The 20,009-nt window shown below is 43.1% G+C and overlaps 1 protein-coding gene across 1 annotated transcript in view; it reads left to right on the forward strand.

The window, feature by feature from the left end:
* LOC122658913 (probable acyl-activating enzyme 16, chloroplastic) overlaps positions 1–20,009 on the forward strand; it is a 169,905-nt gene that overhangs the window by 35,587 nt on the left and 114,309 nt on the right. The window contains exons 3-4 of the mRNA XM_043854067.1: positions 5,516–5,630; positions 5,864–5,951. Of these exons, the coding sequence (XP_043710002.1) occupies positions 5,516–5,630; positions 5,864–5,951 (203 nt within the window). The remainder of the gene's footprint in view (positions 1–5,515; positions 5,631–5,863; positions 5,952–20,009) is intronic.

Here is a 20,009-nt window from a genome sequence, read left to right on the forward strand (position 1 = left end):
CTGACATTCACCATGGAATGAAAGAACTTCGTGTTCTGGTCCCCCTCCTTTAGCAAGTTCACCCTCGATTTCTGTCTCCAAAAGATCTCCTCCTGCAGTAGCAACCCCTGTAGAGCATTTCTGGCCTCCTCCAGATCCCCCCTGGACTCAGCACTGTTACACCGGTCCGATTCCGCTTCTGCCCTGCTAACAATATCTTCTGCATCCTTTACCTTCTGATGGATATTCCCTAACACTTCCCTATTCCAGCCACGGAGAGCTCGTTGAAGGTCTTGAAGCTTTAGGAACAACACCAAAGCGGCGAACCATAGACCGGTTTAATCCACTGGTTCCTGAAAAATTCCATAAAGTCCGGATGGAGTAGCCACATTTGTTGGAATTTAAAAGGCGACCAGGAGCCTTCGCGGACAGCAGCAAAAGACATCCAAATAGGAGCATGATCAGAGCAGGTCCTATTGAGATGAGTGACATCACACCTGGGGAAAGCACCAGCCCACTCCGCATTAACTAAGAACCGGTCAAATCTGGCCATAACTCTCCTAGTTCCAACATGGTTGTTTGACTAGGTAAAAACGCTACTCGAGAAACCCGCATCCAGAAGGCCAACACCACTGACAAAACTCCCAAACTCCTCTAGGGAAATCGAACAGGCAGGTCTCCCACCCGCCTTCTCCGTTGGGGAAGCAACAACATTAAAATTACCCCCTACCGCCCACGGGTAAGTAAAGGTTCTGGAGAACACCTCTAGCCTGGTCCACATCTCCCGTCTCTCCATCGCCGAATAAAGGCCATGAACAAAAGTGATAATGAAGCTCCCCCCACCTGAATCCACACACCATAAAGTGACGAACTGCCGATGCTCCTCCATCACTGTCACCTGCAACGAGGCCCTCCAGAACACCCACAGCCTGTTTAGGACATGCACTGAATCTAACCCAACCCTTCGTAAAATCAAGTGTGCCTTAGAGGCCTGCGCCTTAGGTTCTGCAATCGCAACAATATCCATTTGATGTTGGCTTACCAGAGTTTCTAGCCTTCTCGAGGTAGGCTTGTTTCCAATCCCCCATGCGTTCCAAAATAAGCAGTTCATTTAGAGACGTTGAGAGAGGTCTCTACTGATCTCATGGATCTCGTGACATGCTGACCAGTTCCCTCCCTTGCTGGCCTACCCCGCTTGGCTTTTCTGATTTTCTTTCTTTTGTATACCTGCGCTGTACTAAGTAAAGCAGCTCGAGAGGACATCTACTTCAGCTGCCTCGCTGCACGAGCCCCCGCATGTTCAGAGACCCTACAATCCTCACCCAATTTGTCAAACATTCTGCGCATTCTGTCCTCTATTGAGGCATTAAATTTCTTGAAGCTTTCCAGTAGAGCACTTCTGCCCAACGTGGGGCTAGCCGGTGTAGTCATGTGTGAATCATCCCTGGTGCGCTTTGCCAGGTCCTTGTTTAGAAAGAAAGGCCTCACATGCTCCTCCGTTGACTGCGAACAGTCAAAGCTAACACTGCCGCCCTCAAGAACCGCATTAAGGGCTCTTCCACGCACCTTCCTCACCTGAGGTGGCGCAACCAGCACCAAGGCTCTGTCATTACCCTCCTCTGCCCGGTCCAGCTCAACAATGTCGCAGGGGATTTCTCCCTCTTCTAAGGACTAAAAAGCAGCTACGCCTTCCACCTCTTGGACAGCAGCACCCACCACCGTCAACACCCCCTCTCCCCCTTCGGTTTGGGCAGCAACCACTGCCTGAACTGCACGACTGTCGTGGTCAGCCACTGCAGTCTCTGCCTCACGGGGAGCAGCTGTCGGGCTCACTGTTGGCTTCCATCGCCCACCCCTTCTCAGCAAAACCCTGCTAGTCGCATCTCTGCTTTGCCCAGTGCGATCACTCGACGAGCCCTCTCCTGTTGGGATAAACACTCTATCGCCATCTCTACCACTCTCATGGAGCCCGGCGGCCTCATCACCTCCCCTAGAACCACCACACCCAACCACAGAAGGGTCGACAGTAGTTTTCTTTCTCTGCCCAGCCCTGCAAACCTCCGCGGCGTGTCCAATCTTTGAACACCTCCCATAGTACGGTGGCAATCGCTCATACGCAACCTTCTGGTGAAAACCCACTGCCCCACAGCCAATCCAGACCTTCGAAGGCAGCGAAGCCCTCAGGTCCACCTCCACACAAAATCGAGCCTCCACCGTTCACGTGCAATTCACCGTGGCACCATCCACTTTCAGTAGCTTCCCAATCGCACCCGTAATTGACGCCAGGAAATTCCCTTGAAACAAGTTAACCGGCAACCTAGGCAGGGAAACCCAGATGGGCGCAAGAGGAGATTCCCAGCCTAAGACAAACTCTGACGTCCACTTCATGAAGCGCAGCAGGGAGCCCTTGACGTGAGTCTGTTGCTTCAGCCAAACCTTGACGAAGTCCCCTTGGGATAAAAAACGAAGAAGAACATCGCGCGGATCAAGTGAGGAAACCATTACGTCTCCTTGCAGGAAGAAATTCTTATGAAGATGCTCCTTGACCGTAAACAGTGAGGGCCATCCAGCGCTGCATTTAGTGATCAGCGCCGACGAGAAGGCCATCTCCAATCGTTCAATCTCCTCTCTAGTAAAGAACACCGCCGGTTCTCCAAAATAAGTTGAAGGTTTCCTGAGCTCCACGTCGACAGGAGGGACAACCATTGATCTGGCCACCACATCAGCGAAAGAGGGGAGCCTGACCCCACTGGCGGAGGCCCCAAAGCAAGGATCAAGGGGGGCGTTCCTCCCGAGAAGGAGGAATCGCCATGCCCTAAGCACCACGTGAAAGAGAAGGATTCTAATCATGTGCCACCAGAGCTAAACGTGCGCCCCACGCCTAAAACCACAATTCCACTCCTTTCCAATTGATCTATCTCTCTCATACAAGACCAAACATTGCATTTGCGGTAAGCCTTGTTAGTCAATTCATGGATGATCCCTACTCCAACCATTTGGATGCTGTTCTTCGTATTCTTCACTACTTGAAGTCAGCTCCAGGAAAAGGAATTCTCTTGTCCCTGCATGATCATCTTCATATTGAAGCTTACAAAGATGCGGACTGGGGTGGTAATCCTGATCGGAAATCTACTTTAGGGTATTGCACGTTTGTTGGAGGTAATCTTGTCACATGGCATAGTAAAAAACAGAATGTAGTGGCAAGATCCAGTGTTGAAGAATTCCGTGCTATGGCTCAACGAATCTGTGAGTTATTGTGGCTTCAAAGTTTACTCCAAGATCTTAGTGGTTCTGTTCATTGTCCAATGATGTTGTACTGTGACAACAAAGCTGCAATCGGCATTGCCCACAATCCAGTACAACATTACCGTACCAAGCATGTGGAGATTGACAGGCACTTCATTAAGGAAAAGTTGGAAAGTGGACAGATTTGTGTACCTTTTGTGAAGTCGAGTGATCATCTTGCTGATATCTTCACTAAAGGATTGAGTGGAAAGATGTTTCGTCCTAATTTGGTCAAGTTGGGCATGTGTGATATCTATGCACCAACTTGAGGGGAGTAGTCAAACCCGAAAGGGTATATTTATCCTTTTTATTCTTAAGTTGTTTAGTCGGCTATGTGGGTTTTAGTCCCACATCGCCTATTTGTAATTCTGTCCTCTCTTTTCAATATTATAAATAGAAGAGCTTGGGGTGATCATTACTCACTCAAGCATTACATCTAATCGTGTTCTATTAACAGGTAGAGAGTAAGAAAAGAGGAGAGGAGGATGAAGGAGGAGGAGCAGAATAAGAAGACAGAAAAGAGTGTACGTTGAATGCTTGGGGAGAGAATCAATTTCTCTCCCCTATATTGACTTGCTTATACAATGTCGAATTACATAAATACCCTGCATACTAACATAAGAGAGCCTAGGGAGGTAAAAGGTGAAAATACGATACATTTGTTTTTGTCTTTTTTTTAACCCAAATATTACCTGGGACCCGGGCCAGCCCCTGAAATTTTATTAATATTCAAAAATGAATAAAGAATACAAGTGGGGGATGTACCACCTTACCCCGACCCAAAAGAGCAAACCTCTCAACTCTAATCTGGACCCAACCCCAAACAATCATGTAGGGAAAAGCCTATACACTACTTTCTTAAGACTGGCAAGCCAACTCTGTCTTCCCGAAGAATACGCTGCAGCTACCCTGGTGGCTGGCTTCCAGACTGGTGCACGATGGAAGAACCTGAGTCACATGCTAGATTTTCCATCCAGTCAGCTGCCCTGTTACTTTCCCTATATGCAAAGGAAATCAGAGGCCGAGTAGAACCAATTAGGGCCATGATTTCCTGGAACCAGTACCATCCTCTCCAAAGGTTACACTTTTTGAGATTTACCATTCTAACCATGGAAGTAGAATCCAAATTAACCAGAAACTCCTTAAGACTTAAATCTTGGCACAGTTTCAAACCATCTCTCAGAGCTCTTAGCTCAGCAATCGAATTTATGTAAACACCATAGAAATTTGAGAAGGCTGCTAACACAACACCCTCCTTATCCCTGATTACCCCTCCACCCCCGCCAACTCCTGGATTACCTCTACAAGCTCCATCCACATTAAGCTTTACTGAGGCGAAAGGCTAAAAATACGATACATGATAACAGCAAAGTACCCTAAATACACGTTTTACGTGAACTCTAACACCAAGTTATTTGAATTTATCGAAAAGAAAAAAAGGAGCAAGTTATAAGGATCTATAATTGACTTTTGGATGCGTGGGTATTTCCATAACTGATTCTCAGCAGTTCATGAGCTTGGGCTTGCTAGGATTTGGGATTTTATGGGATTTTAGTGGGGGTAAAGGAGTGTAGTTTTGCAACTTTTATAACTTTTACAAGGGTTTTAGGTGTTGAGTCAGTTAGATTGGTTGTCTTCAGCATGTTCTTTTTATTGTGTCCTAACATGTAACTATATAAAGTGAAGAACCCCAAGCTGACCTGGTTCCCATAATTTCTATGTGCCATTCTTGGGTATAGCTTTCCAACATCTATGTGAAGGAAGGAATGTATTAGTTCACATCTGGAAAGCTACTAGTGGGCTGGAAGACCGACAATGTTGATGAAACCTGTGATGGCTAAGTCACTGACAATCAAGTTATGCATAAAATTCCAATGAATCACTAACTGTTGTACTAGTGCCATCTCGTGGTTGTAAAAATATTAGAGCATTCCCTTTGTTCTCCCGTAAGGCAAATGTACTTGGCTGGATCCATGTAACTATATTCTTTGATCTGATGGTAATTGTTGGATTTGTCTTTTAGGTAACTGGCCATCTAGTGTCATTGTATTTTCAGTCTGTTGTGTTTTTAGTGAACTTATGCTCAAAGATGCTCAAAATATTTTCTGTATTGATCTCTCAATATATTCACAAACAGTTTCTAATTTCATTTTAGTTTGTTTTGGATTGAACTGCATGGATGGTAATGTAACAAGTTTTTAAGTTTTCTCAATAGGTTGTTTTGAAATCCATTTTCCTTGTGACCTGGCAGCTCAAGCAGCAGATTGTGGAATTCTCTGAAGGTCTTAGAGTCGTTGGGCTGAAACCAGATGAAAAGCTTGCCCTTTTTGCAGACAATTCATGCAGGTGGCTTGTAGCTGATCAAGGTATTCTGAAGTCATCTTCTTTGATTTTTTTTTGGTGTAAACATTTTATTGCTGGAACCTTAATTGGTCTGAAATAGTGAAATGTACTTTTCTTGTGACAAAGCAACGAAAATTGTTAGTCTTTCTGTAGGTCCAATTCATATGATGTAGTTGGATTTAAATTGGGCATATTTTATTCTTAATGAAATCTTTGGTACTTTATTCTTATATTTGAAAAAAACATTTTGGCATAGGAATCATGGCCACTGGAGCAATTAATGTGGTAAGAGGTACAAGGTCTTCTACTGAAGAACTATTGCAAATATACAATCACTCTGAAAGGTTAGGACAAACAGTTCCTCTTATGTGTATATTCTGATCAGTTTGTGAACCATCTCTGCTGTTGTCTGTCTTTATGAACATAAGATCCATAAGCTTGACTTGCATTTCAAGGTAACTACACTGTTTGCAAACTATATACTGCAGCAGCTCTGCTGTATCTGTAATTTGATCCATGCATCTGACCCCATTTAGTTGGGATAAGGCTGAGTTGTTGTTGTTGTTTCTCAATGATTATTGCTTAAGAAAGTCAATGGTATGTAGATCCAAAGATATATCTACATGATCCAATGGTGCTGCTAGTACCCAAAAAACCTAGTAATGGTGCCCTTATACTCTTATTTTATTATCAATGCCAAAGATGATTAAAAAAATATTCTTGTCTTCCACTAGGAACCTGCTTGCTGAATACCAAGGTGTAGTTTACAATCTTATGGTCGATAATTAATCTGATTGGTCGGGGGGGGGGGTATTGGACCAAACTGTGGAGACACAAAAACAGTCAATAATCCTTTTTTTTGGGTCCATTTTATTTTGGGTTTGACTAACGATTTGCTAGCTTTTTCCCTTTTTTGTCAAATAAGTGGAAAAATAATTTTCTGAAATAAAAAATTTATAAGAGAGTCCTGTAGGACAATAAAAGCGTATACCTTTAAATTTAATGAAGTTTCTATTGTTTCCTTTCCCAAAGAACGAAAATTGAATAAAGGCCTGAAGACGCTTGATTTGCCCAATGAGTTGGCTGTGCCGTTGTTGCCTCAAATGGAGGCCCATGCAAAAGGATATTGTTGCTTAGGAAGTCTTGCTATGTGAAAGTAGCATTGGCCAGCATTGGCCAACTACTGGTTCTTTGGAGGGATTACATGCTTAATAAGTAACTAAAGAATTGCCTACTTCAAGTGTTCCTATAAACTCCGAGAATAGATCCTTAACCTCTCCAGAAGAATTGATGCTTCATTTTAAGGAGTTTTTAATAGTTTTTAGACCTTCTAAAGTTCTGAGATGTTGTGCACTTGTGGAAGGACCTGAATTCCTGACATGCTTCCTTTGGGAACATTCTTGTCTTTGATGTTTGTTTCTTGCTTTATTAAACCAAACTTAGTTCAGATGACGAATTCTTCTATATGAATATAGGATCCAGTCACTAATTGCAGAAAAGGCTTTATTCCTGTGAAACAATATGAGAAAAAGAAAGAGAAAACAGAGGAAGCCAAGAGAGAGAGAGAGAGAGAGAGGAAGATGATGTGCAACTCGGGAGTCACACCTTGTGTGTGATCTCCCACTAATCTTCAATATATTATCAGTAAGGGCAAAACAGGAAAAGAGAATAAAAAATAAATAACAAACTCTACCTAAACTACCCTTCTCACCTATCTCGGTATTAGCACTAGGAGCTAATACCGACACTTACATTAATACCAATAACACTCCCCCTCAAGCTGGAGCATAGCTGTTAATCATGCCGAGCTTGTTACAAATATAATCCACTCTTACGCTCCCCAAAGACTTCATAAATACATATGCAAGTTGCTCTCTTGTACGGACATGACAAGGAGAAATCAGCCCTTATTGCAGCTTTTCTCGAACAAAATGACAGTCAACCTCAATGTGTTTGGTTCTTTCATGAAACACAGAATTTGAAGCAATGTGGACCGCAACTTGATTATCACACCACAGTTGCATCGGAGAATCATTAATAAACCCATGTTTAGTTAGTAACTGTTTCACCCATATTAACTTAAAAGTAGCGTGTGCCATAGCCCTATACTCTGACTCTGCATTGGAACGAGCAACTACTGTCTATTTCTTGCTCTTCCAAGACACCAGGTTCCCTCCAACAAATGTACAATAACCTATAGGCGACCTTCTGTCAGCCAGAGATCCTACCTAATGACCATCTGAAAAACCCTCTATCTGCCCATGGCCATGGTCACTATAGAGGAGACCATGTCCAAGAGCCTTTTTGAGGTATCGCAAGATACGCACAGCTGCTTCCCAGTGAGATGTCCAAGGAGCAGATAAGAATTGGCTCGCCACACTAACAGGAAAGGCAATGTTAGGCCGAGTCACTGTTAGATAATTCAAATTTTCAACTAGCCTCCGATACTTCTCAGGATCACCTAAAATATCACCATCATCAACCATAAGCTTTAAATTGGGATCCATGGGGGTATCTAGAGGTTTAACACCCAATATCCCTGGCTCTGAAAGAAGATCAAGAACATACTTTCGTTGTGACAGCAAAATCCCTTTCTTCAACTAAGCCACTTCCACACCCAAAAAATACTTCAACTTTTCCAGATCCTTGGTCTAAAACTTTTGCTGCAAATGTACCTTCAAGTTCTCAATACTAGGAACATCATCTCCTGCAATAGCTATATCATCTGCATAAACCACAAAGAATATTGTCACTACATCAGAACGGCGGAAAAATACCGAATGATCACTACTACACCGTGTTAGCCCAAATTCTAACACAACTTTAGTTGTTGAGGTTTTGGTGTTCTCAATACTAGGAACATCATCTCCTGTAATAACAATATCTCTCCCTTCTCCTTTTCACAACTTTGCTTTTTCCTTATCTACTAATCCTATTCCCCGTTCTCTTTCTGAGGCTTCCTCTCACTCTGGCTGGAAGTTGGCTATGGATACTGAAATGGATGCCTTATTGTTTCGTGGAACTTGGACTTTGGTGGATTTACCTCCAGGGAAAGATACTGTAAAATGTCGTTGGGTCTATACTATGAAATACAATCATGATGGTTTGATTGAACGTCTTAAAGCCCGTCTTGTTGCCAAAGGGTATACTCAGACTTACGGTGTTGACTACTTTAAAATGTTCTCTCCTGTTGCTCGTCTGAATTCCGTGCGAGTTCTCATTTTTGTGGCTGTTAATTTGAGTTGGCCACTTTACCAGATGGATATCAATAACGCCTTCCTTTATGGTGACCTCCAAGAGGAAGTTTACATGGAGCAACCTCCAGGATATGTTGCTCAGGGGAAAAATTCTACTAGGGTGTGCAAGTTACATAAAGCTATATATGGGCTAAAGCAGTCACCTAAAGCTTGGTTTGATAATTAAGTAGTCACCTTAATTAAATTCGACGCAAGGATTCCAAGGTTGTTGTGCTAGTTAAGTGAAGGATCTAAGAACTTAAGTCTTATGTACATCAGCATTTTCATATGAAGGATCTAGGTCCTCTCCGTTATTTTCTTGGAATCGAAGTGTTGCGCAGTAAAAAAAGAATCAGCCTGTCCCAGCAGAAATATGTACTGGATCTTTTTGTCCAAAACAAGTATGCTTGCCTCTAAGCCAGCTGATACTCCCATGGATCCTCATCACAAGCTAGAGGTTGATGATGGTGAAGATCTTGAAGATGTACATCAATACAGGAGGTTGGTGGGTAAACTTATGTATTTGACTGTTACTCGGACATATCTCTTGCAATTGGTGTCATTAGCCAATTTATGCAGTCTCCCATGAAACCTCACTGGGTGGCTGCTTGCCGTATTCTACGATATCTGAAAGGAGCACTAGGAAGGGACTGGTTTATACATCACATCAGAGAGTAGATCTGATGGGGTTCTTTGATGCTGATTGGGCTTGTTCTGTTGGTGATAGGAGGTCCACTATGGCTACTGCACCTTTGTTGGCAGAAATCTAGTCACTTGGCGAAACAAAAAACAGTCTACTATGGCTAGATCTAGTGCTGAGGCTGAATATTGAGCTATGGCCCATACTACAGCGCAACTAATGTGGTTGAAATCAATGTTACAAGAGTTAGGTTTCCCGTTTCAACTCCCATGAAGATGTTTTGTGATAACCAAGCTGCCATCTACATTGCAAGCAATCTTTTGTTTCAGGAGAGGACCAATCACATCGAAGTTGACTATCATTTTGTGAGAGATGCTGTTATGAAGAAGCTCATCTCCACACCTTTTGTCTCCTCCGCAGATCAGCTTGGCGACCTGTTTACCAAGCCCTTGTTTGGTTCGATGTTCCGGAAGAATTGTGTCAAGCTGGGCATGGGTGATTTATATGCTCCAGCTTGAGGGGGAGTGTTAAGATATGATATCTGTGGCCCTCCTATGTAAACCACGATAGAAGGAGTCCTATCGTGGAATATTTAGTTTCCTTTTAGGTTCCTTTTTTGTTTTAGGAAGTTTACTTTCTGTTTCTCTAGGAGACTTTCTATTTTATTTCTTTCCTATTCTAATTAGGAAAGTGTTGGCTGTAATCTTTATCCTTTTTTATTATAAATAAGATCTGGGAGAGAAGAGCAGGTATCGCCTGTGAGCTCTCTCTATAGCTTCTCTTCTTCTCTTCTCTCTCCCTACTGTTGGTTTTTATATTCTGATGTTGTAACAAAAGTAACATTGGAAGATGATTTTTGGAAGGAGGAAAATATACCTGAGACATCAGTCATATGATCCGAAGCCCCTGAATCAATGATCCAGGGACGAGAAGTAGCAGCCAAAAGACATGCAGTGGCATTACTTGTCTGAACAAAGGTGGCAGCTGAGGCTGGGATGACTGAGAAATCTGAAACTGGGTAAAACAAGCATACTCCTCATCAGGCATCTTCACGGTGTTACCCTCAGGTTGTGGAGATGTAGAAATAGAAGTCTCAATAGTAGTAGCAGAGTTGTCAAATTGTTGTTGAGGTGGTTTGCCATGAAGTTTCCAACAGAAATGTTGGATATGTCCTGAGCGACCATAATGGTGACAAGTCTTCACCAAGGTGGAACTATCAGAAGCACCCTGAGTACCCAAAGGAGGTGGTTTACCAGAACCAGCCCCACTTTGACGACCACCAACACTATTACCAGCCCCACTATTGGGCCCACGGGTGGGTGGAAAAGAGACCAAAGCCGATGTGTCAACTGGAGTAGTCCTCTTGAAATCAGCAAATTATTGGGTCAAAGGACGACCCTTTCGATCAGCCCTATAGAACTCTTGAGACAGATTATAAATGCGAGAAAGATTGTTTTGTCTAGACTATAGAATGTTGAGTTATATTACCCGATATTATAAGGGTAGTTTTGGTATATTTCTGTATTTTTCTCCTTTTATTTCCCTATAGCTATCATGGTCGGCTATACAGGGTTATTTATGTAACTTCATTGCTTTTATGAAAGTTATAAATACAAGGGCTGAATAATCACATCGATTATTCTAGCTATTCCTTCAATACTGTTTTGTTAACATGGCATCAGAGCCAATTATTCTCTGATCTAGGTTTTCAAAACCCACCACCCTCCCTTCAAATTTTTTTCTTCTCTTCTTCTCTCCTTTTTGGTTCTCCTTCTCCCATCAGGGCAGCACTAATGAGGTGATCATTATGATCTAGCTGCTGCCCTCCACCCTACCTCTTATCGATCTCTCTTCTCAGGTTTTTTTTTCAAAACCCTGACACTATTCGATATCTGGGTTGGGCTGCTTGTTTCTGCTGCAATTGCTTGGCATCCTTGCTGCCTTCATTCAGCTTCATTCCCAGCCTTCATATCTGGGATTTTTTGCTCCAATTCAGCCATCTTCTATAGGGGTCGCATTCCCCCCCTTCTCGGTTCCAGATTTTTGGAGTCCTTTGGCTGGTTGCACCTTTTAATCCTTTGTTGAGTGACTTGGTTGCCTGCTGCGATGACTGGATCTGATTCTTCTTCAGCCTCTTCTGGGATTGATGGCAAGCCCCAAACAGAATTTCTTCCCCTTGCTGCACCTATCAAACTTGATGGCTCCAACTACCTAAAGTGGTCGAGGTCTACCTATTTGACAATAGCTGGCCTTGGCCTTATTGGCCATATTCTTGGGACAACAAAAAAACCTGAGGAAGAGGGTTCTCAGCTTGACAAATGGTTGTCTAATGATGCAATGGTTATGTCCTACTTGATCCATTCTATGCAAAGGGACATCTCCGACAATTTTCTTCTTCTGGACACAGCCCTTACTATATGGAATGGCGCCAAAGAGACTTATGGTCGCACTGAGAATGATGCATAGGTCTATGAGATTCGCAAGAAAGCTAATGCGACTACTCAACAGGAGCTCTCCGTCTCCAAATACTATGCTGCCCTCAAAAACCTGTGACAACAATTGGATCATTACTCCGACTATCAGCCCTCTACTGCTACTAATCTGGCTGCCTATCGCAAACATGTTGACAAAATACGTGTCTATGATTTTTTGGCTGGCCTAAATATGGAGTATGACCCTATTCGGGTGCAAGTGCTTGGCCAATCTCCTTTTCCCACTCTAGAGCAGGCCTTTGCCTTGGTTCATAATGAGGAATCTCGTCGCACTGCTATGTTGCATTCGTCTGTTGTTGATCGCTTTGCCTTGCAGGCTGCTTCCGGTGCTCCTTTTATTACCACTACTGATGGTGGTACTGCTGACCCCAAAGGGCCTGTGACGTGTGAACACTGCAACAAGCTATATCATACTAAGGCTCAATGCTGGAAGCTCCATGGGAAGCCTGCTGATTTTGAAGATCGGAAAGGCCGTGGGAAGTCTAAACCCAAGGCTCATCTGGCTGATTCTCCTACCACTGCTGTTGCTGCCCCTTCCTTTGACATTGGGCTTACTCAGGATGAGCTTCTAGCTTTCCGTCGCATGCTACAGGCCTCTTCCGCTGCCCCTACTACGGCATCTGCACCTGCTGCCCATCCTGGTTTCACTTTGCCTCAAGGTATTCCAGTCAGTAGCCTGTGTGCATCGGCTGTATCCAGTCCTTGACTCCTTGGATTATAGACTCCGGTGCCACTGACCACATGACTGGCTCCTCCCATGTGTTTTACCTTTATTCTCCATCTCTTGGCAAAGACAGTGTTCGCGTGGCTAATGGTTCTCTTTCTCCTATTAATGGAAAGGGTTCCATACGCTGCTCTCCTACCCTTTCCTTAAAATCTGTTTTGCATGTTCCCTCATTTTCTAGCAACCTTCTCTCTATTAGTAGTCTTACTAGAGATCTGAACTGCAAACTGACTTTTTTCCCTTCTCATAATCTCATTGTGTCATACGAGATCTGGAGACGGGGCGCACGATTGGGGGTGGTAAGATGCAAGGTGGTCTCTACTTACTTGACACGAGTCAGCCTTCTATTTTGCATTCGGCTTCCTCTTGAGCTCATCATTTACAGTCCACCTCATCACCTGAACTTCATCTCTGGCACTGTCGGCTTGGTCACCCATCCCTTAGTACTTTAGCTCTTTTGTTTCCCAACTTGATTAAGCAATGTAATAGGAATGAGTTTTTATGTGAGGCTTGTGTTTTGGCCAAACAGACTCGTTCCAGTTATTCTTCATTACATAAAAGAAGTGAGTCTCCTTTTGCTTTGGTTCATTCTGATGTGTGGGGCCCTGCCTGTTGTACTTCCATTTCTGGTCATAGATGGTTTGTGTCCTTCATTGATTGTTATACTCGTGTCATCTGGGTATACATGATGAGCCATAAAAGTGAAGTCTTCCGCTATTTTCAGTTGTTTCATCATATGGTTCAGACCCAATTCAATGCCACCTTGAAAATTTTACGAAGTGATAATGGCAGAGAATACATGGTAGGTCAGTTCCAACTTTATTTAGCTGAACATGGTATTGTCCATTAGACCAGCTGTGTTGACACACCTGCCCAGAATGGGGTTGCTGAAAGGAAAAATCGATATCTCCTTGAGGTGGCCCGGGCCATTATGTTTGCACGGCAGGTTCCTTCCCATTACTGGAGTGAAGCCATTCTTACCGCTGCTTATCTCATCAACCGTGTACCTACCCATGTCCTTGATGGTCGTTCCCCAGTTGACCTCCTCCAGGGTTCCTCCTCCTTTGTGGTTCCCCCCCAAAGTGTTTGGTTGTGTTTGCTATGTTCGCAATCATCATCCTCATGGGAAATTTGATCCACGGAGCATTCGGTATATTATTCTGGGCTACTCTGCGACCCAGAAAGGATACAAGTGTTATCATCCACCTACTAGACGTACTTTTGTCTCCATGGATATTGTCTTCCATGAGTCCTTGGCGTATTATTCTCAGACACCTCTTTAGGGGGAGCATGGTCCAGGTTTTGAAGATGTGTTTGCTATTCTTACGGCTCCTATTCAGGGGGAGCTCTCTGTAACTTCAGCCCCGACAGTAGTTCCCCATCAGGGGGAGGGTAGACCAGTCAGTCATATCCCTGTTGATAAAGTCTATACCCGGGAGCACAGAGGACAAGTTGAGACTACCACCACCACCACCATACTACCTCTACAATCGTTTGCACTTGATCTAGATTCAGACCCTGCTACATAATCTGGTAAGGATCCTTCTCTTGACTTACCTATTGCTGTTCGTAAAGGTGTTAGGTCATGTACCCAATACCCCATCTCCAATGTTGTTTCCTATGATGCTTTATCTCCTTCCTATCGTGCATTTGTTTCTTCTCTCTCCTCTGTTTCTATTCCTCAGAAATGGCAGAAGGTGATTACAGATCCAAAGTGGAAAGCAGCCATGATGGAAGAAATGATGGCCTTATTTAAAAATGAGACATGGAAGCTAGTTGTTCTTCCTTTGGGTAAGAAACCAGTCGGGTGCAAATGGGTATTTGTTGTCAAGCAGAAGCCAGATGGAATAGTGGATAGATATAAAGCCAGGCTTGTGGCCAAGGGCTTTACTCAGACTTATGGGATCGACTACCAGGAGACATTTGCCCCAGTTGCAAAGTTGAACACTGTCCGGGTCTTACTGTCTTGTGCTGTCAACCTTGGTTGGGACCTATAGCAATTGGATGTCAAAAATACATTCCTTCATGGAGAATTGGAAGAGGAGGTTTATATGGAAGTTCCTCCAGGTTTTTCTTCTGACAAGACCCATGGGAAAGTTTGTAGGCTAAAACGGGCACTATATGGGTTGAAGCAATCTCCACGGGCATGGTTTGGTAGGTTTCATAAAGCCATGGTCTCCTGTGGATACAAACAGAGTAATGCTGATCACACTCTGTTCATCAAGCGAAAGGGAGAAAAGGTCACTCTTCTTATAGTTTATGTTGATCACATAGTTGTGACTGGTAATGATGCAGATGAAGTTTCTCACCTGAAGACTTTTTTGGGACGAGAATTTGACATAAAAGATCTAGGACAACTACGATATTTTCTTGGTATTGAAGTTGCCCGTTCTCCCAAAGGCATCTTCCTCTCCCAAAGAAAGTATGTTTTAGATTTACTATCAGAGACTGGTTTGCTTGGTTGTCATTCTTGTGACACTCCTTTAGAAGCTACTACTCGTCTGCAAGAGAAGGATGGTGAACCTGTTGATAAGGGCAGATATCAACGATTGGTGGGAAAACTGATTTATCTCTCCCACACCAGACCAAATATTGCTGTTGCTGTGAGCCTAGTAAGCCAATTCATGCATGATCCTTATTCTGCTCACATGGCTGCTGTTCTTTGTATTCTCCATTACTTAAAATCAGCTCCAGGAAAAGGGATCCTTTTGTCTCCTCATGACCATCTTTGCATTGAGGCTTACACAGATGCTGACTGGGGTGGTAATCCTGATAGGAAGTCTACTTCAGGCTATTGTACTTTTGTTGGAGGAAATCTGGTCACATGGCGGAGTAAAAAACAAAATCTTGTGGCAAGGTCTAGTGCTGAAGCTGAATTCCGTGCTATGGCCTAGGGCATATGTGAGTTATTATGGCTTCATAGTTTACTCCTTGATATCCGTGGTTCAGTTCATCTTTCAATGATGCTGTACTGTGACAAGAAAGCAGCAATTAGCATTGCCCACAATCCAGTGCAGCATGACCGTACCAAGCATGTGGAGATCGACAGACACTTCATCAAGGAGAAGTTAGAGAATGGCCAGATTTGTATCCCTTTTGTGAAGTCTGGAGATCAATTGCCTGATGTCTTCACCAAAGGGTTGAGTGGGAAGTTGTTTCATCCTAGTCTAGTCAAGTTGGGCATGTGTGATATCTATGCCCTAACTTGAGGGGGAGTGTTGAGTTATATTATCCGATATTATAAGGGTAGTTTTGGTATATTTCTGTATTTTTCTCCTTGTATTTCCCTATAGCTATCATGGTCGGCTATACAGGGTTATTTATGGAACTTCATTGCTTGTATGAAAGTTATAAATAAAAGGGCTGAATAATCACATCGATTATTCTAGCCATTCTCTCAATATTGTTTTGTTAACACAGAACATTAAGGTACTCCCACAACTCCTTGACAGTGTCAATATGTGTCACCAAATCAACAATTTGGTTCTCCATAGAATTCAACATCTGTCCCAAGATTCTAGCATCAATAGTATCCCACAATGGGTCATCATCAGGTTTAATCTTGAACAAGTGATCATGCTGATCACATCCGGTCAGAACCAATTTCACAATTTCTTCCATTGTTGAAAGTTGGTGATCCCCTGCAATTTCTTTTCAGTAATATGATTGGAGGAGGAAGTTTAAACTTCAGTCATCACAGTTTTTGAGTTGTCAGACATTATTCACAGCCCAATTGATAGAGGAAAATTGCAGAAAAAATAGGATGTGAAAAATCTGGAAAATTCGATCCTCAAAAACCCTGACAAAAATGGATTTTGATAGAGACCCTGACAAAAATCGATCTCAAAAGTTGGTGATCCATGTAAAATTCTGCTGCCATAGTAGCTTCCGAAAATTCCAGTACACCAAAAACTCCAGCCAATAAAACAGAGAGTCCAAAAAATTGTTTTCTCACCCTGGGAAAATATCAATCTCAAACCCTGACAGATGCTGCCGATTTTTGTTCTTCAGCTTCCAATGCAATCTTCATCCATCAATCACTCAGAAACACAAAGAGAGACCTAGTTCTTAATTTAGAAGAAGAACTAGTCTCTAAAAAGTCCCAAAACACAACATAGGGTATTGCACCCCTTGAAACAAAAAATAGGAGAATCCGCAAAACCTTCAACTTTGCACGAACACTTCAATTCTAATACTAGGCTTAAGAAAAGAGAAGACAAACAAAGAGAGCTGTAACTGTGCCTATAGCTCTGATACCATGTGAAACAATATGAGAAAAAGAAAGAGAAAAACAGAGGACGGCAAGAGAGAGAGAGAGGAAGATGATGTGTGACTCGGGAGTCACACCTTGTGAGTGATCTCCCATTAAGCTTCAATATATATTATTGTTGTAATATGGGACAAGGGTATAATTGTTAATAGGGGTATTTTGGTCTTGTACTCATTCTAGAATTTTCTATTCCTCATTATAAATAAAGTTGGCTTGTGTCTCATTGACACAAGTCATTCTCCTTAATTTTCTAGATTTCATCATGGTATCCAGAGCAAAGGGAAATCGACCTAGGGCTTTGGGTTATGTTTGAGATTCAAAAAACAGCCACCTCCCACCCAATCGCAGCACCACCACCCTAGCAGCAGCAGCAGCACCACCACTTCCGCCTCCCACTTTTTTGCCTCCACCACCCCTTCCACCTCCTCTCTCCCTTCTCGCGTCCCTCTCTCTTGTCGCGAGACTACAGCCCCACCTCCCTCCACCTTTTTTTTTTCTCGTTTTTCCCTTTACCTCTTTTCCGCCTGCCTCTTTTTTTTCCACCTCTACAGCCAAAGCCGCAGGGTTTTCCTTCCCTGCCTCTCTCTTTCGGCCTCCCTTGGTGGTGAGTGTATCCCCCCAAGGGCTCTTTGCTTTTATTATGTCTTAAATCTCCCATTTTTTTGGGGATTTGTTATGTGCTGCTTCTTTGAGTGAAGCCTTGTGATTTTTTTTTTGCCTTTCTCTGCGGCCATGTCTGACAAAGAAAATTCTGCCATTTAATCAGGACAAGGAGGGTCCTCTGTGAACCGTGAGAAGGATTTCCCTTCCTTCCAGACCAACTCTGTTAAACTTGATGGCAATAATTACCTCATGTGGTCGAGGTGTGTTTCACTTGCTGTTGGTTCCCATGATTTGAAACGCCATCTCATAGGTACCTCTGTTCGTCCAACTGCTACAGTGAAGGCCCAAGATAAATGGGATCTTGATGAGTGTCTTATGATGTCTTTTCTTCTTAGCTCGATTGATCCTACTATTTCCCAGAGTTATCTTCTGTTGGAGATTGCTGCCGATGTATGGAGTGTTGCCACGAAAACTTATTCTAAGGTTGGTAATGCTGCCCAGTGCTATGAACTCCGTCGGAAGATTCATAAGATGGAACAGAAGGATCTTACTCTGAGCCAGTAGTATAATGCTATGAGTGGTATCTGGCAAACCTTGGATTTCTATAGGAAGTTTACTACTATGTGTCAGGCTGACACTATTGCCTACCGCCAATGGGAAGAAAAGCTCCAGGTGTATGATTTTTTGGTGGGACTGAATATATAGTATGATCCCATTCATACGCATGTCTGGAATAAGGAACCTTTCCCATCTCTTGCACAGGCCTATCTATTGTGGCCTCTGAAGAAAGCCGATGTGATGCTATGGTGCATCCTCCACCCGTGAAGCGTGCTGCCCCTTATACGGCTCCCTGTAAGGGGGTTCTCCTCTCCTTGGCTGGTGCATCTGTGGTCCAGAATCGTAGTCCTACTGCTCCATCTGGTCGCCCTCCTGTGAAGTGTGACTACTGTGGGAAGGAACGCCACACCAAGGATCGTTGTTGGAAACTTCATAGTCATCCACCTGAGCCTCGTGGATATGGTCAGCCATGCACTGAAGGTACTGCTGCCCACTAGTCCATCTCTGAGGATGGTTCCTCTACATTACCTCTCTCTACTGATGAGATGAGTCACTTACGGAGTTTGATGTCAAGGCTGGAATCTACAACTTCAGTACCTTCGGCCCATGCCAGTGTTACCTCTGCCACAACTGCCTCTTCCTTTGACAGTCCTTCCACAGGTATTTCATTTTGTGGTCATAGTTCCTCTGTCAAATCTTTTTCTTGGATCATTAACTCGGGGGACTACTGATCACATTATGAGTTCTCCTAAAATTTTTTCTCAGTATTTTCCATTAGCTGGTAACCATAAAGTGTTGCTAATGGTTCTTTTTCTCCTATATCTGGCAAGGGTGTTGTTCACTGTTCTCCTTCCCTTTCCTTATCTTTTGTTCTTCATGTTCCCCATTTTTCAACTAACCTGTTATCCATTAGTAGTATTACACGTGAGCTGAATTGTCAGGTAATTTTCTTTCCTTCTCACTGTGTATTTCAGGACTTGGAAACGAGCAGTACGATTGCATGTGGTAAGATGGAAGGTGGCTTGTACTTGTTAGGGCAGCCTCCTACTACGTTCTCTATTGTGGCTTCTCTCTCTGGACTTGCTTCGAAAGCCCTTGCTGATTTGCACATTTGGCACTGTCGTTTGGGACACCCACCCTTAAGAATCTTTCTAGTTTATTTCCTAGTTTTACTAAGTTATATAATTTGAATAATTTTCATTGTGATGCTTGCATTCTTGTAAAGCAAACTCGAAATATCTATCCTATGTCGAATAATCGTAGTATGGTTCCTTTTGAATTAATTTATTCTGATGTGTGGGGCCCTGCCCGTGTGGTATCTTCTTCTGGTTATAGATGGTTTGTGACTTTTATTGATTGCTTTAATTGTATAACTTGGGTTTATTTAATGTAACAAAAAAGTGATGTGTTTTTTATATTTCAGCATTTTCACCATATGGTTTCTACTCAGTTTGATGCTAAAATCAGAATTCTTCGGTTTGATAATGGTATTGAGTACTCGGTTGGGACATTTCAGTCCTATTTTTCTGCCCATGGGATTATCCATCAAACATCCTATGTTGATACTCCACCTCAAAATGGAGTGGCAGAGAGAAAAAACGTCACCTTCTTGAGGTTGCTAGGTCCATTATGTCTGCTATGCATGTTCCTGTTCGGTTTTGTGGCGGTGCTGTTACCACTACTGCTTTTCTCATTAATAGGATGCCTTCTCGTATCCTAAATAATAAGAGTCCCATTGAAACTCTTCTTGGTACTGTCACCTTTCCTATACCTACTAGAGTCTTTGGCTGTGTTGCTTTTGTTCGTAATCACCATGTCTATGGGAAACTATATCCTCGGGGTCTTAGATGTTTTTTTGGGCTACTCTGCTACCCAAAAA

Source organism: Telopea speciosissima, chromosome 4 (genome assembly GCF_018873765.1).
Source record: "Telopea speciosissima isolate NSW1024214 ecotype Mountain lineage chromosome 4, Tspe_v1, whole genome shotgun sequence".
Classification (NCBI taxonomy): Eukaryota; Viridiplantae; Streptophyta; class Magnoliopsida; order Proteales; family Proteaceae; genus Telopea; species Telopea speciosissima.